General features: G+C 49.4%; 1 protein-coding gene across 2 annotated transcripts in view; it reads left to right on the top strand.

Annotated features, from left to right (window-relative positions):
* The window catches only part of DOT1L (DOT1 like histone lysine methyltransferase), a 235074-nt gene that overhangs the window by 111174 nt on the left and 105896 nt on the right, over positions 1–18004 (top strand). For both annotated transcript variants that reach the window (XM_078671100.1, XM_078671099.1), the window contains exons 13-14: positions 681–764; positions 11237–11537. In XM_078671100.1, the coding sequence (XP_078527226.1) occupies positions 681–764; positions 11237–11537 (385 nt within the window). The remainder of the gene's footprint in view (positions 1–680; positions 765–11236; positions 11538–18004) is intronic.

Here is an 18004-nt window from a genome sequence, read left to right as displayed (position 1 = left end):
TGAAGTACAAGGTTAGATACAAGCAGCGCCTTGTAACCGCGCAGCAGATTTCTCTGTTTTGAGGTATTTTGGCAGTCTTTATTCCAAATCTAGAAGTCAGAACTGATGTTTTGCGAGTGTGGGTGCTTTGTGTTTCTGCTCCTTTCAGCGTCAAAGAGCTGAAAAGTGGAAAAGGCGGAAGTTGAATCAAATAGTTTTCTCGACCAGTTTAGTAAATAAGAAAAATCCTTTTGTTGACCTTGTATAAAATCTTAAAAGGTAATGTGACACTGTTGAATTGGTTTGGGACAGACAGAAAATCATTTTAGCTTGGAAAACAAACCAATGGTTGGCGCCCCTTACGTTAGTGTCCCAGAATAATAAAATTCATCATCACTTCCAAGTGAGTGCTCCAGGCCTTTTTGTTTACAGCCCAGCAGACAAATTTTGAAGATGATACTGCATGTTTGTCCATTCCTGTGACATCTCGGTTTGATTGTTGAGTTTTCTCTATTTTGTGGATTTTGATCCCAGGATCTTACTTAGATTTTCCTAAGAGTGGAATAAAATGCATAATTTTACAATAATTGAGAAACACAAATATATGCCTTAGAGTGGAGGATTTTCTGTTATGATGAAGGAACCATTCACCATTTGCTTGGATCTTTTTTTTCCCCAACACCTGTCTTCGATGGCTTCAGGAAGAACAGGAGGCAGCTAGACGCCGCCAGCAGAGGGAAAACAAGAGCAACACTACTACTCCTACAAAGGTGCAGGAAACCAAGGTACTGTCAGCTTCTCCTGTCGTTATGTCTTGTGGCATTCTTCTGGGATGGGAGCATGCAGGTTGTAGAGCACTTTGCTCACGAGGTTTGGAAGGCGTTTGAAAACATGGCCATATGGTGCAAGGCGTACGTGCAATGACTTGCACTGTTATGGGGGCATCTTTATTTGATTGTAGTGTGCTGTTTGGGGGTGGAAATGTTGCTTGTAGTTTTGTACTTTACATTTTCTATCTGGGCACCCAAAAGGCTATGCCTTGCCCATCCCCCCTACTTTTCCTGAACCTCCACAGATTTTGAAATGATCACAACTAGTGTCTTTTGTATGATTCCTAGAATTTGATTCTGTCCAGGCAGCAGACATTAGATAAGTTCTGTCTTCAAGACGTCATTGCCACAAACTAACATTTGCAGTTCAAAGAATGCTGACAGATATGTACATGTACTTGTCCACTGAGCACAGAAGAGTAAAACCAATCTTCTACCTACTGTTGTCATCGTTCAAAAGTTTAAAGACTTCGCCATTATTCACCTAAAAAGCAAAAAAAAAATGCAGCCCCTGTAATCCTGTTCAATGCCTATCTGGGTAGCACTCATAACCCTGCTGGCACCTTAAAGCAGTGTCCTCGCTTTGTGATTTTCTTCACGTCCCACCCTTTAAGTTCCCTCTTATGTTTTTCATTCTTTTTCCCTTTGTGATAACCCGAACGTCTATGTGGTTTTCTTTCAGATATGTCTCTATTTGTCTGTTCACCCACACCCTTCCTTTGGTATTTATATCTATGTATGTATGTATGTATGTGTGTTTGTGTGTGTGTGTGTGTGTGTGTATATATATATATATATATATCTATATATACTTCTCTGTCTAAGCCTTTGTAATTTTTCCCCCCACTTGTTGACCACATCGTATTGTTCGCTTTTCGTTCTAAACTTTCGTCGGTTCTCAGTGCCTTTCCCCCACTTCCTTTTTGCATGTGGATTTTTCAGCATCCATTTGATTGATTTACCTTCGTGCCATGGCCTCCTTCTGACACTAGTGCATTTTATATTTTTCAAGAATGTTGGGTGTAGTTATATGGATAGAATAAATACATGGTTCAACTGTGTTCAGTGATTGGCTCTGAAATGAATAACAGGAGACATATGTGCCTGCATCTGTGACTATTACTTGCAGGGCCATATTGTGAGAAGTTGGCCTGATAGGTGATGTTTCCAATTCTGGAACCACCTGTTATCAGACCAAACAATCCCTTATGGTGTCTGGTTGTAAGTCAACCTTATTAGACAAGCTATCCTAGGGGTAGCATGGACTAAGCAGCCTAAAGGCTTAACTGAAGAGGTCGTGTTAAGCGAGCTGTTTTACCACATACAATCCTGTAATATCAAATGAAAGGACACCACACAAGTATATATTATAAAAATATATGTATTTATTACTAAAAACAATCCCCAGTATTCTTTATGAATAAAGGGGCACAAGCGTTAAATCAAAAGCACAGGATAACATACAAAGTTGCACAAATATGGATGAGGGCGAGGGGCCACTCAGACCATATACTAAACAAGTGGTATAAGAGATACCAATCGAACAGTGGTTAGGCCTAGGGCCTAGGGAATCGCTGGGAGCAGTCGGGACAAGCAATGCTGAAGTCGGGAAAAGCCCGCGGGATTCGGGTGCAGTGCAGAAAGCGCACGCATGCACCAATGTTAACCAATGGTGCGTAAAAGTTACAAAGTTAAAGGACACTTCCGCTGAACCTAGAGGAACAAAACTTAAGACACAGACCCTAGAGGTGTGTACCAGTGTGGGAACACCGGCATTGCAATGTTACCTCACCCACAGGAAGCGGGTGCACAGGGTCGAAGTTGAGTCGGGTTTCGTCACGCAGGCTCTTGGTGCTTGGAGCTGAAAGGGCTGCAGGCGGGGGGAAAGAGAAGTGTCCGGTGGAGTCCAAGGGTGGACTCAAGTCGAAAAGTACCTGAAAGCAGAGGGGACAGAGTCTGGGTCACTCAGCAGTGACCAGGGTGGAACCAGGACGGAACCAGGCAATGTCGGGCGCAATCAGGTGGTCGTCGAGGAGCTTCTCTCCGCTGTCACGTGGGCTCTGGGGCATCTACGACGTCCAGGAGCGGGTCATGATCTGTCCCACGCAGGGTCTCGCCGTCGGCGCTGTCGGCTTCAAGATTGGAGCAAACAACACTTGGCAAAAGCAATCCACGCGGAACCGGGAGATTGCTTCTCACTCGAACCAGGAGGGTCAGAGTGGGGGCTCCTTTTCAGGGGAGCTGGTGCAAATCTGGAGCAACCAGAATCGCAAGTCGAATTTCAAGTTTCGTCGGCACAGGGGCCACAAGCCAGCTGGCAAGTGACCGGGCCAACGCGTTGAGCCAAAAGAAGCAGAAGGGCCCCACGCAGCACTCGTCGAGTGTGGAGGGCTGAACTTCGGTGCAAGAGTGACTCAGGGTTGGGGCTTCTCAAGCCCCGGTGTACAGCTTCGAGGGTCACTCGTGGGCTGCACGGTCAGCGTCTTGTGGTCTTTCCAAGATGGCGTGCCCCACGCTTCCGGTCGCCTCCACGGGTCTCAGCTCTGCAGGGACTGTGGATCGGGCTGTTAGAAGGCAGGCAAGCTTGATCTCGTCGATCTCTGTCGCTCGAGTTCCGGCGGGAACTGCAACAAAGCAGACGTCGATGGCTGGATGGTGCCTGTTTGCACAGGGTGGTCACTCCTTGACCACAAGGGAGATTCTTCAGTCTTCTACGTTGAGTAGGATGTCGAAGGGTCCAGAGTTCCGTTTCTTATGTTTCATCGGGATAATCTGAAGTGCATTGCCACTGCTCCCAGTCTTATACTAATTTTGGGGGCTGGATTACCTGCTAGGTCCCCTCCTATGGGTGGGACCCAGGAAGTGGGTGGATACACCCCCTTCCTTTGATCCAGGCCGCCCTGGCACGAGGGCTGGAGTGCCCCAGAACCGGTTTGGCCGGATTATGCAAGGGGCAGCCTTGTGCTCCCCATGCAGTGTCTGGTTTCTTTCAAACCTCCCTGCTACAATCCACTATCTCCTGTCTGGGGGGGGGGGTGTAACACCTCCCTGCGACAGGAAACCCTTTGTCCGGGCCCCTTTGGCTGAGTTTCGGTCAGCTTCAGGGGGTCAGACTCGTGTCTGTGGCAGAGGCATCCATTTTGTGGATCCAAGGTCCTTTTAGAAATTAACCGCATTTAAGTAAAGTAACAGGTCTTATCCCTCTAGAGGGGTGGAATGCTATCCCCGTCGCCAGAACTGGCGAGGGGATAGTATTCCAAATCGTATGACACCTTACACGACATGTTTTGATAAAGCCAAACCAAAGTTGCTATATAACCGTGAGGATTATAATGCACTTAAGAGTATATGGTATGGCATTATCCTGAAACAGCTTAGGGATTTGTTCCCGACGGCTGCAGACAGGCTCAGCTCATGCTAGAGCTCCATCTCACATTAAACCACGCACTCTGCCTCCAGGATTGATGAGGCCTTCCATAGGAGTGGCTCACAGGTTTATATGTGTCCAGATATATATTTAGACATAGGTATACTATATCTAAGCAAGGGGTGATTACACCACCTTGCCCCAGCTGAGTGATCAGCCAGTTGTGTCAATTTAAGAACCAGCCAGGGGTGGCAAAAGATATGCTGCAGCCCCTGGTAGGCCTTGGTGGCTCCTATGCCCTGGGCACCTATAGTGCATGGTACAGGGGCTGACAAGGAGTCCATTTCCAATTGTGGTATGTACCTAGGGTACATGGAATCCATTTTTACAGAGAGAGCAGATGGCCTGGGGCCCTGATTAGCAGGGAACCAGGTCAACTAAGTCAAAAACCAGCTAAACACAAGGCAAAAAATCTGGGGTAACCATAGTCAGGTAGCCACCTTCCTACATAACCCCCCCCCCCCCAAACGAAAGGAGATACGGCTATCCTTGGCCAGGTAAGCCTATATTGCCTGAGTGGCCATATAAGGAAGTACCTGCACTAGAATGGGTACCCCCTGTCTCATGGTCCACTAAGCAGTCCCTGACCCTTGGGGTATTAGAGGGTCTCCACCATAGGGAATCACTACCTTGGGTGTGTTTATGCAAAGTTAAAGGCTGGTTTGGATATGGAGTATTGAAGTGAGGCTCCACTAATTTAGGGCTCAGCTTCCTCCAATTATCTTCCACCATGTGTGCCTTTCTTTCTTTAACTGAGTTGCACTGTGCTCTCAGGGTCAACCTCTGGCTACCTAAAGCTGGAGGCTGGGTCCCTCTGTTTGGCTTGCTGGAGGGACAGTTCAGGTTTGGGCCCTTTGGGTCCCAGGTTTGGCTGTGCCCAACAGAATCCATCTGTGGGAGGTCCCTAACTGTTTTTAAGGGGGCTCCCTCAGGAGTTTTTAACGTTTTCACCTCACTAGGGCTACTAGTTTTGGTGCCCCTAATCTGTTGATGGGGGTGCTTTATTTGACAGGGGGCCCTCTGGGTCTCACTGTCCTTCTTGTCCTCTGCAGCCCTGGGCTGACTAAGGCAAGGTAGAGAGGGGCAGGTTACCTGCTCCAGACTGGGTCCCACCTGAGAAGGGTCTACTGACATCAGAGGCTCTGTCAGGCTAGGCCTAACCACCTCTGGGGCAGTTCCTTCATCAGGGGTAAGATCAGTTCCCTGAGGAGGCTGATCCCTTCCTAAAGTCTGGTGAGGGGGAGATTTCTCATCCTCCTCTGTGCTCTCAGTTTGTGTGAAGTTATCCATCATTTCAGGTTTCACACCACACATATCAGTTTGAGTTTGGGCTGTGGCCATCACAGCCCCACCAACCTTTTCAGGAGGGGACTCAGTTTGGGTTTCTGCTGTTATCATAACAGCTTTGCTATTCTGTTCAGGAAGAGCTTTTGCTAAAGATGGGGCAGAGAGTTGCTCAGCCCTACCAACCTTTTCAGGAAGGACATCTTGAATTGGGGCTGTAGCCAGTACACCCCCATTAACCTTTCCATTGGCATTTACCATTCTAGAATGGGTTTCCTGTTCAACCTCAGCCCAGGCTGAGATTTCTAAATCATTACCAAGTAGGCAGTCTACAGGCAAGTTTGGTGACACTGCCACTCTCTTGGGCCAGTGACACCTCCCCAGCTGAGACTTACTACTGCCATGGGATGATTTGTTTGTATGCCATCAATGTTTGTTACCTGGTATGTGGCACCAGGTAAAAGTTGCTTAGAGGGGACTATACAATCAGCCACCATGGTGATGCTAGCCCCTGTGTCTCTAAAAGCTTCAACTTTCAAACCATTGATGATGGGTTCTTGTCTATATTTGCTCAAAGTATTTGGGCAATCAGAGAAGTTGGCAAACCCCATGCCAGTCTCATAAACAAGATTATTTGGGGATGGGGACCTGGATAGGCCAGGGTCCTCCTGGGCTCCAAAAGTAAACCCACCCAGATTCCTGGGTGTGCTCCCACTTCCTGGGGGATTACTGCTGACAGTAACAGGAGGTGCTGGAACTGGCTTTGGAGGTATATTCTCTTTATTGCCATTCTTGGGACAACAGTTGTCTGTTTTGTAATGCCCAACCTGCTTACAGACATGGCAATAGGGCTTTTTCTCAGTTGAAGAAGTGTCTTGGGACCCACCCCCATTCTTGGAGTTTTGGGGCCCTGGGGAAGTCTTTTCTTTACTTTTATCTCCACCCTTATCTTGAGGCTTGGTAGACTCCTTCTTCTGGTTACTGTCCTGATTCTTAGGCCTAATCCTGGTTCTGACCCATTTATCTGCCCTCTTTCCCAATTCTTGGGAGAGGTCAAATCTGAGTCCACCAGGTGCTGGTGTAAGAGCTGGTTCTGACAATTACTTAAGATCTGCTCCCTCATAATCAAATTATACAATCCTGTGAAGTAATGTACTTTGCTGCCATTTAGCCAACCCTCCAGAGCCTTAGTAGCACAATCTACAAAATCAGTCCAGTCCTGTGTCTGTGTCTTCTGGGTGTCTCTGAACTTCAACCTGTACTGTTCAGTGGTTAAGCCAAACCCATCTATTAGGACACTCTTCAGGACTTTGTAATTGTTTGCATCCTCATGTCTAACAGTGAGGAGCTTATCTCTCCCTTTCTCTGAAAAGGAGTACCATAAGATTGCTGCCCACTGTTCCTCAGGAACCTGCTGTACCATGCAGGCTCTCTCAAGAGCAGTTATCCACTTGCGGATGTCATCCCCTTCCTTGTAGGGGGGCACAATCTTTGTCAGGTTTCTACTATCATAGGACCTGGGTTTTTCTCTAGGAATATTGCTGCCACCAGTGGCATCTAAGCCACACATGTTCTGTTCTCTTGCCAAGGCAAGTCTAGCTTGAGCCAGGGCTACCTCCTCCCTCTCTATCTGGAGTTTGACAGCCCTCATTCTTGCCTCATGCTCTTTTTTCTGAGAAGGGGTCATCCCTCTCTGAGATTCTCTTGAGGCACTAGAATTATGAGAGTCCCGTGCTGGAGATCTCACTCTTCTGTTGCCTGGGAAAATGCACTGGTGGGATCTGGGGAGGTGCTTGCCCTCTCCATTCCCCAGTAGGTTTAAGTTAGCCTGGTTAAGCCTGGCAACTACAACCTGGTTAACCCCTAGTTCCTGATCTTCAGGTTCTTCTAAGTCTGAACCATCCTCCTCCTCCTCCTCTTCCTCTTCTTCTTCCTCCTCTGGAGTGGTATCAGTTACAGGGGGGTTCACTCCATCTCCTGACTCTAAGGGAACTGCATTCGCCTTTTCTAAGTCATCCTGTTCTAGAATGGCTATCAGGGAAGGACTGGTGGGACTTCTGCCCCTTTTTAACCATCTTGAGATGCACAAGGCAACCAAGTCTTTGTGGGTTAGCTTGTCATAGCTGGAAGTTGCCTGGGTAAGGTCAACTGTCACAGGAGCAGACCCTGAGGCTTTTCCTGTGTCAGACATGACTCTAGTGTGGTGTAAGTGATGCACCTACCTACACTAAGTGTTTCCCTACTGTACCTTGCTAGTGAGTTGTAGTCAGGGTGTGCTAATCCCTTTAATCTACAACTACTAAGTTCAGTGGAACTTAATATGCTAAGCTTTTGATTTATATGTACCTAGAGGTACTTGATGTGATCTTTCAATTTGATAAAAGATTGCAATGGTAAAACAGCAAGCTCAAATCCCACCGCTGCCACCAATGTGAGAAGTTGGCCTGATAGGTGATGTTTCCAATTCTGGAACCACCTGTTATCAGACCAAACAATCCCTTATGGTGTCTGGTTGTAAGTCAACCTTATTAGACAAGCTATCCTAGGGGTAGCATGGACTAAGCAGCCTAAAGGCTTAACTTAAGAGGTCGTGTTAAGCGAGCTGTTTTACCACATACAATCCTGTAATATCAAATGAAAGGACACCACACAAGTATATATTATAAAAATAGATGTATTTATTACTAAAAACAATCCCCAGTATTCTTTATGAATAAAGGGGCACAAGCGTTAAATCAAAAGCACAGGATAACATACAAAGTTGCACAAATATGGATTAGGGCCATGGGCCACTCAGACCATATACTAAACAAGTGGTATAAGAGATACCAATCGAACAGTGGTTAGGCCTAGGGCCTAGGGAATCGCTGGGAGCAGTCGGGACAAGCAATCCTGAAGTCGGGAAAAGCCCGCGGGATTCGGGTGCAGTGCAGAAAGCGCACGCATGCACCAATGTTAACCAATGGTGCGTAAAAGTTACAAAGTTAAAGTTAAAGGACACTTCCGCTGAACCTAGAGGAACAAAACTTAAGACACAGACCCTAGAGGTGTGTACCAGTGTGGGAACACCGGCATTGCAATGTTACCTCACCCACAGGAAGCGGGTGCACAGGGTAGAAGTTGAGTCGGGTTTCGTCACGCAGGCTCTTGGTGCTTGGAGCTGAAAGGGCTGCAGGCGGGGGGAAAGAGAAGTGTCCGGTGGAGTCCAAGGGTGGACTCAAGTCGAAAAGTACCTGAAAGCAGAGGGGACAGAGTCTGGGTCACTCAGCAGTGACCAGGGTGGAACCAGGACGGAACCAGGCAATGTCGGGCGCAATCAGGTGGTCGTCGAGGAGCTTCTCTCCGCTGTCACGTGGGCTCTGGGGCATCTACGACGTCCAGGAGCGGGTCACGATCTGTCCCACGCAGGCTCTCGCCGTCGGCGCTGTCGGCTTCAAGATTGGAGCAAACAACACTTTGCAAAAGCAATCCACGCGGAACCGGGAGATTGCTTCTCACTCGAACCAGGAGGGTCAGAGTGGGGGCTCCTTTTCAGGGGAGCTGGTGCAAATCTGGAGCAACCAGAATCGCAAGTCGAATTTCAAGTTTCGTCGGCACAGGGGCCACAAGCCAGCTGGCAAGTGACCGGGCCAACGCGTTGAGCCAAAAGAAGCAGAAGGGCCCCACGCAGCACTCGTCGAGTGTGGAGGCCTGAACTTCGGTGCAAGAGTGACTCAGGGTTGGGGCTTCTCAAATCCCGGTGTACAGCTTAGAGGGTCACTCGTGGGCTGCACGGTCAGCGTCTCGTGGTCTTTCCAAGATGGCGTGCCCCACGCTTCCGGTCGCCTCCACGGGTCTCAGCTCTGCAGGGACTGTGGATCGGGCTGTTAGAAGGCAGGCAAGCTTGATCTCGTCGATCTCTGTCGCTCGAGTTCCGGCGGGAACTGCAACAAAGCAGACGTCGATGGCTGGATGGTGCCTGTTTGCACAGGGTGGTCACTCCTTGACCACAAGGGAGATTCTTCAGTCTTCTACGTTGAGTAGGATGTCGAAGGGTCCAGAGTTCCGTTTCTTATGTTTCATCAGGATAATCTGAAGTGCATTGGCACTGCTCCCAGTCTTATACTAATTTTGGGGGCTGGATTACCTGCTAGGTCCCCTCCTATGGGTGGGACCCAGGAAGTGGGTGGATACACCCCCTCCCTTTGATCCAGGCCGCCCTGGCACGAGGGCTGGAGTGCCCCAGAACCGGTTTGGCCGGATTATGCAAGGGGCAGCCTTGTGCTCCCCATGCAGTGTCTGGTTTCTTTCAAACCTCCCTGCTACAATCCACTATCTCCTGTCTGGGGGGGTGTAACACCTCCCTGCGACAGGAAACCCTTTGTCCAGGCCCCTTTGGCTGAGTTTCAGTCAGCTTCAGGGGGTCAGACTCGTGTCTGTGGCAGAGGCATCCATTTTGTGGATCCAAGGTCCTTTTAGAAATTAACCGCATTTAAGTAAAGTAACATGTCTTATCCCTCTAGAGGGGTGGAATGCTATCCCCGTCGCCAGAACTGGCGAGGGGATAGTATTCCAAATCGTATGACACCTTACACGACATGTTTTGATAAAGCCAAACCAAAGTTGCTATATAACCGTGAGGATTATAATGCACTTAAGAGTATATGGTATGGCATTATCCTGAAACAGCTTAGGGATTTGTTCCCGACGGCTGCAGACAGGCTCAGCTCATGCTAGAGCTCCATCTCACATTAAACCACGCACTCTGCCTCCAGGATTGATGAGGCCTTCCATAGGAGTGGCTCACAGGTTTATATGTGTCCAGATATAGGTTTAGACATAGGTATACTATATCTAAGCAAGGGGTGATTACACCACCTTGCCCCAGCTGAGTGATCAGCCAGTTGTGTCAATTTAAGAACCAGCCAGGGGTGGCAAAAGATATGCTGCAGCCCCTGGTAGGCCTTGGTGGCTCCTATGCCCTGGGCACCTATAGTGCATGGTACAGGGGCTGACAAGGAGTCCATTTCCAATTGTGGTATGTACCTAGGGTACATGGAATCCATTTTACAGAGAGAGCAGATGGCCTGGGGCCCTGATTAGCAGGGAACCAGGTCAACTAAGTAAAAAACCAGCTAAACACAAGGCAAAAAATCTGGGGTAACCATAGTCAGGTAGCCACCTTCCTACACATATTGACCTAGCAGTGGCAGAATGGCTGTTCTGACTTGTCAGTGTATGGGTTGGCTTTTTGACTTTTTGTGGGCGTGTTTTATGGTCTGGTAGGTTAGTTTTTACTGCTAAGTTCTTATCATAAACATTGGCTCCAGCAAAAACAAATTTATGCTGTGCCCCTTACCTTGCAAAACACCTTTGGAGCGTGTCTTTACACGTTCAAGGTTGCCCAGATTTGCAAATGTGGGACACTTTCTTAGTTATCTTATTTGCTAGTAGGGGCTACATGGATTTTGGTGCCCATGCCTATTTTGTGTCTCAGTCCTACCCTTGGTACTTCTGCCATTCTATTGCAATACGAGAGTTACAATAGCAGTTGTCTTACTCCCAAAATGTTAAGCGGAATAAAGTCATTCATTTTTAAACAACAAATAATGTTTAATACTTTTTGTACAGGCAAAATGTTTACACAAGTCATAATTATTACAAATCAATGTGCTTGGTCTAGCAATTGTTGAAGGTACACTTATAAGCATGCTACCCCATTTTTCTATTTTCCCAGGATTCTGGTGCTGAAGAAGATAAACCTGTTAAATCAGTGGTTAAAAAACCATCCCCTGCCAAGCCCCGCAGAAGAAAACTGAAACGAAAAGGCCGAAAGCCTGCTGGCAGGAAACGTGGACGCCCCAAAAAGCAGAACACTGTCATCACTGAGCGTAAAGCCAAGAAGAGTCAAACTGCACTGGAACCGGAGACGACCCAAGACACTGTCATCACCACCCCAACCCCCACCACAACCCCATCCCCTACCCAAAGTATTCCCCAAACCACACCCGAGTCACCTAGTCCCACGCCTCCTCAGGGTAAGTTGGTATTTAAGTTATAGTTTGTAGTGCAAGGGTGACATAGGGTGGAGGAGGGGCAGCCCTTTTATTATTCAGTTTCTTTTTGGGTGGTTACATTTTGGACTGAAACATAGCACATTGTTTTAACTTTGATTTATTTATTGGGTTGCTTTTATATAATTCTGACAGGCATCCTTCAGTTACCTCACTGGGCTTTAGGGTAATGTAACCCTAAAACTATGCACCAAAGAACATAAAAATATTCATGAAATAGTGACAGTCACAAAAAGAGGCTATAAGAATTGCTTGTTTGCTGCCACACACCATTGCTCTAACCGCAGCTGAGTGAAGGTTGGATACACCATTCAGGTTTGCCCCGGTCAAAGATTTTACCTTCTGACTTAGTCCTTTAAGTACAAATCTACCATAGGAATACACTTCTAAAGCACCTCACGAGAGGCATTTGTAAATGCACAACGGGTCAGGCAAAGGCAGACAGTAAGGTCATCTGGACAGTTGTAGGAAGGCCCTCTAGTACTGTGTTGTAGCCCTGTAGCAGAAACAAGGGGGGCAGCCTTATGACTACATGGAGTCCACCTCATTGTCCTGGGTGGAGAAGGTCCAGCACTTGAGGGACTGCTCAGGTTACGGAAGCCGGTCCAGTCCTCTTTTCTTTTTCCCTGGTCCAGAAAGTGTTCTGAAGTGGGTGGCTGGAGCTGCAACATTTATGCCTTGCACAAGCTAGTCTGTGGGAATTATTCATGGGTGTTCCTTAACCAATAGGGAACAAAGCTATGCACTTTGGGCATTTTCAAGATGGTGAAAATCTTTTGACAATATACTTGGGCTCTGAGGGCAGGTGTGTGAAAGGGGAGTACATAGAATGACCCTATTGTCTTTTCACATCTGACACTAAAGTCCAGTTTGATCGAGCCACTGTACCCCCCAAAAAGCCCAGAGACAGAAGTCTGGTAGGACAAAAGGGTTCTCCAGAAACCAAACAGTAAATACACAAGAATTGCCTTCGCAGCCTGTTTGCCAACATTCAAGTGTGCCCCTAGTATTGTATGTAAAACCCAGAGGATGTCCTGTGAGACAAAAACAGAGTTTCCTGGCAACCAGACAGTGGACACACAAGAATTGTCCTGGCAGCCTAGTCTGCCCAAGTGTTATATGTAAACCCAGCAGCGGATCTGTCAAACTATCTAGCAGGGTTTGACAGTGTTGTGTCAAAAAGGCCTTAAGAGCCCACACCAATTTTATTCTCTGAGGTTCAAAGGAATCCTCTGTGCCTATTCAGTACAGCCTGTTTGCTTCACACCAATTCAAATAGTTTTCACTGGTTGGGAGAGGGTGGAGAATCAATGCAAAATATCATCCAAAAACACCAGGCTGGGAAAAAGTAACTTCCTAAAAGTCATTTTCCTTAATTTGTATAGAAGCTCAGACGTCCCCATTGAATTTGATTTTAAGTAACTATTAAAAATAGTTCTTTCATTTTTTTATAAGCTATTTCCATTCCTCGGATTTGGATTTTATTCTTTGCTCTGGTTTTCTACATAGGGGTAACCAGGCTGGCCACAGTGAAAAATAGCTTTTTGGTTCTGGCCACTGTAAGGAGTAAGGACATTTCAACATTAAATTCCACATTTCCTACTTTAAAAAACTGTGCAATCTGCCTTGTGGGCTATAAGGCCTACAAAGGGCTGACTTGTTTGAAAGGGAGGGTTTAACCTATCAAAAGGTAGATTTGCAGTTTTTACAATACTACAGTCAGGTTATACTGGTAAGCCTGAAGCCATGTTTGTACTGCCATTATAGTGGATGACATAATTGGTGCTGTAGCCCTCTAATGGCATTTAACTTCCAGGCGCTGTGCACATTTTTTATTTTTTTTCAAAACCAGGTTTTATTGACATTTCAAAAATAGATTGCAGAGACATGTACAGCACTCCAGACACTGGAAGGCTGTAAGCATATAAACATGAATCACAGTTGCAGCAATCCGCACAAAAGGCAGGATAAAATAGGGACATTAACTACCCGGATCCCCCCTCCCATCCCGTAACAACCCCCCACCCGGTTCCCACCCCCACCCCGTTCACGATGGTCACCAGGATCTAAACAAAGTAATCTGCACAAAGATGGTAATGCGCTCTCATTCCCGTCCCGGCACTCATGATAGTTGATCCGCCATTGTGTCCTGCTGCGGCGGCGGCTCTAGCCACAACCCCCTGTACTCTGCCCACCTCTTCCAGATTTTATAGTGTTTGCTGGGGCAGCCACGGGCCTCAAATACAGGGCGTTCTAGTCCCATACAGTAGTCCATACCTCCTTTTCCAGACCTCAATCGGGGGAGCCCCAGGGTTTTTCCAGGCCCGGGCCACATCCCGCTTAGCAACCGTAAGGCCCAGGAGCAAGAGATGCCTCTTATAGATGTTACAGCTCACCTGCTCCAAGACATGCAAAAGACCCAGCTGCGACGTACGCGGGAGCTGCCAGCCCAGTACCTCATCCAAGCAATCCCAAATACGCTTCCAATATCGCACCATTGCCCCACAGGTCCACACTGTATGCAGGAACGTACCCATTTCCCTACCACACCTCAGACAGTCGGGGGAGGCATCAAACCAGCTCGCCACAGCCTCTCTCTCGTATAGTAAGCCCTGTGTGGGTATTTAAATTGGATAAAACGCAGCCGCACGGCGATGGCCGCCTCCCTCGGAGCCGCAAGAGCCTCCCTCCATCCTTCCTCATCTATTTCACCAACGTCTCTCTCCCATTTGGCCCGAAGGCCATCCAGGGAGGGCGCACAGTGAGTGACTAGGGATTGGTACACGCATGAAATTTTCTTCTCCGTTAATTCTCCCATAAATAATTTAGCCTCTATGGGACTGAATTCCAGCAGAGAGTCCAACCCCTCCAGGGCGGGGGAGATAGCATGGCGGAACTGCAGGTATTTGAAGAACTGGGTACTCGGCATGTCTTACTCATCCCTCAACTCCTGGAAGGATTTAAGGGTCGTGCCCCTGATAACATGCCCCAACGCCGAGATCCCTATTGAGTCCCAGCCGCGAAACCCCGGCAGGGTCGACAAAGCCGGTAGGCGGCCATTCCGCCACAATGGGGTCTCCCCAGTCAGCCTATTCCACCACCCCATGCGACCAAGCGCCCGACGCCAGACTCGAAAGACAGTTTGCGGAACCACCGGAAGCTTCTTTCTTTTCCCGGCTGAGTACAGTAGCGTGTGCAAGGTATCGGGTTCCATTAGATATCTTTTCAGAGCGTATGCCGGGTCTCCCCGATCTCCATACCACCATTCGTTGAGGATCACGAGATGGGACGCCTGATAGTAGGAGAGGATGTCCGAAGACGCCAGGCCACCGCAGTATGTAGAGAGGAAGCAGGTGCGAAGGCCCACCCGCACCGTCCCCCCAGCCCAGAGGAAACGGCCTAGCGCCGAATCTACTTGGCGGAACCATTGTGGCAAAATAGGGTAGGGATGATTCTGCAGTTGGTAAAGCAGACGAGGAAGAGCGACCATCTTAAAGATGGCTGACGGGCCATATAAGTTCAAGGGCATACAGGACCACGTCTTCATGTCTGATCTGACTCTATCCCAAACCGGAATAATATTACGCTCCCACGAGACTCCAGGGATGTCAGTCAAGAACACCCCTAGGTATTTAAGGCCTCCCGTCGCCTTTTGTAAGGCCGATGCCCAGGCACCAAGAGCCACCCCGCTGCCTAGGGTCCACAAAACGGACTTCAGCACATTGAGATTCAGCCCTGATACTTCTCCAAACACTCTCAGTATCTCAAGTACTCTGGGGCCTGACCTGTCGAGGTCCGTCAGAAAGAACAGCACATCGTCCGCGTAGAGCGCGATACGGTCTGACGGACCAGCCTCACACTCGAACCCCTTCATCTGTGCATCTATTCGCACCCACGCCGCGAGGGGTTCCATTGCTAGAGCAAATAAGTATGGCGAGAGCGGGCAACCCTGTCGGGTGCCTCGCCCAATGGGAAAGGCGTCTGAAACCGCACCCGCCACCCGCACTGACGCCGTCAGGCCGGTATACAGCAGCCGCACATACAATAGGAAGCGAGGGCCAAGATTCAAACGGGGTAGGAGTGCCTGCAAGTATATCCAGCTCAGCGAGTCGAAGGCTCTATCGATGTCTGCCAATAGGAGCGCCGCCTGGGAGCCGGTGGCTTTCATCATCTCCAGAGCCACCTGGGCCCGCCTAATATTGTGTCTCGTGGCTCTGTGTGGCATAAAACCAGCCTGGTCCGGATGGACCAGAGCGGTAATAAGAGGTAGGAGGCGATTGGCCAGTGCCTTCGCCAGTATCTTTGCCTCGATGTTCAGGAGAGAGATAGGGCGGTACGATTCATGTCTATCTGGCGGTCTCCCCGGCTTGCAAAACACCACTATCTCGGCATGTCTCCAATCCGATGGCAGCTGACCACTTTCCCCGGCAGCATCCAATGCCTTTTTGAAATGGGTCCCTAACTGGAGGTGGAATTTCCGTAGAAACTCACACGGGAAGCCGTTCGGCCCAGGGGCCTTCCCGGCATTCAGCTCGCCCAATGCCTTGCCCAGTTCCTCCGTGGACAAAGGAAGCTCCAGGTCAGCACGCTCCTCGTCGGAGATCCCCCCGCGGCGGGAGATCCGCCAGGAATTTGTCTATAGCCTCCGCCGGAAGGGAGTCCCTGGGGGCGTATTGCGCCTTGTAGTAGCTCGCAAAACTGGCAGCTATAGTCCCTGGATCAGTTATGGGGGTCCCTGCCTCATCCTTCAGCGTCGGCAGCGTCTGAGCCTGGAACGCATTCTGGCACAGCCTGTACAGCATAGAGCTAGATTTGTCCCCCCACTGGTATATTCTACTCTGCGTTGCGAGCCATATTTGGCGCGACTCCTCAAGCAATAGGGACGCAGACTCAGTCTGTGCCTGCAGGAGCCGCCGCGTATCCTCCTCTGCCCCTGTCTCTGTAGAGCGTGTCTCCAGAGTGCGGACGCGTTCTTCCGCCTTCTCCAGTTCCTCCTTTCGAGTCCTGCGGGCCCTCGCACACCAGGCAATGTCTACACCTCTGAGTGTCGGCTTCATGGCCTCCCAGAGGGTCACCACGTCAGAGTCCGGCCCCTCATTCTCCCTCCAGTAGTGGGCAATGGCCTCACGCATGTGGGACTGATAGTCATCCCGTAGCAGATGCCAAGTAGAGAGGCGCCACCGGAACGGCTGTCGCCGTCTGTCAAGGAGAATATCGATCGTCACGGGGGAGTGATCAGAAAGCCCCCGGGGCAGAATGGCAGTCGATGCCACCCTTCCGAGGGTGGCGCACGGGACGAACAAGTAGTCCAACCGAGAGAATGAACGATGGACCGCAGACACATAAGTAAATTCCCTATTGTGTGGGTGTTGGCAGCGCCAGGCATCCGTCCATCCCATACCTCTCACCATCTCACTCAGTTTCGTAGGGGCAACCGCCATTTGTCCGCCACCCGGCCTGTATCGATCCGCAGATCCATCCATTACATCGTTCCAATCGCCACCTATCAGTGACAAGACGTCCGGCACCTCCGCCCAGACCGCAAACAGCTTCTCCGCCAGAGACCATTGCAAGGGGGGGGAGCATACACACTACCAAATACCACTTGTTCCTCGCCAATCATTCCTTTGATAAAAACATACCTGCCCTGTGCATCAATCCACTGCGAGGAATGTACATAGGATACTCTCCAATGGACCAAGACCGCCACCCCTCGGGATCCCCGAGCAAACCCTGCATGGTACACCTGATGATAACCATACCTTTGTAGACTCAGAGTCTTCGTACCTAGGAGATGAGTCTCTTGTAACAGTAGAACATCAGCCTTTTCCCGTTTACCCTGTCGCAGTACAGCCCCTCTCTTAATTTTATCGAGCATACCCCGCACGTTCCAACTCCCAATTCTCAGAGTAGCTCTGGGGAGCTCCGAGGCAGGACCCCTAGCCGCCATCAAATGGAAAGGGGTGGAACTGTCCGGGCATGAGAGAGCGCAATTGCCCGTAGTACATAAAACGAACCTGATGGACCATCGTGCGTGAACAAGTTACTCCTGTGGACCCAAACACCGTGTATCCCCCTTCCCCCAACCCCCAGACCCAACCCCGACCCAACTCCCAACAAACCGCCCGCCCCCCACCCCCATACCTCAACAACATTGAAGTACCTGTTGCGGTGCAGGAGCACCCTAACCCCCAACGGGAGGTCAGCGGCCACCCACTCCAATGGATCCCCAAGAACCCCTCCTCAACAGACCCAACTACCCACCCAGCCAACCGACCCCCCCCCTTAACATCTCCCACTTAAGTAGGAGGCAAGCCCCTATAGAAGAGCTACCTGAACCCCACCCACTTCCCCACAGAGTCCCAACCATGAATAAAGAAAGGCATGCAGCGATTATGCAGTCAGTTAGCAAGCCGCAGTCCAAACGAACA

Source organism: Lissotriton helveticus, chromosome 12, assembly GCF_964261635.1.
Source record: "Lissotriton helveticus chromosome 12, aLisHel1.1, whole genome shotgun sequence".
Classification (NCBI taxonomy): Eukaryota; Metazoa; Chordata; class Amphibia; order Caudata; family Salamandridae; genus Lissotriton; species Lissotriton helveticus.
This window is presented reverse-complemented; position numbering and strand designations above follow the sequence as displayed.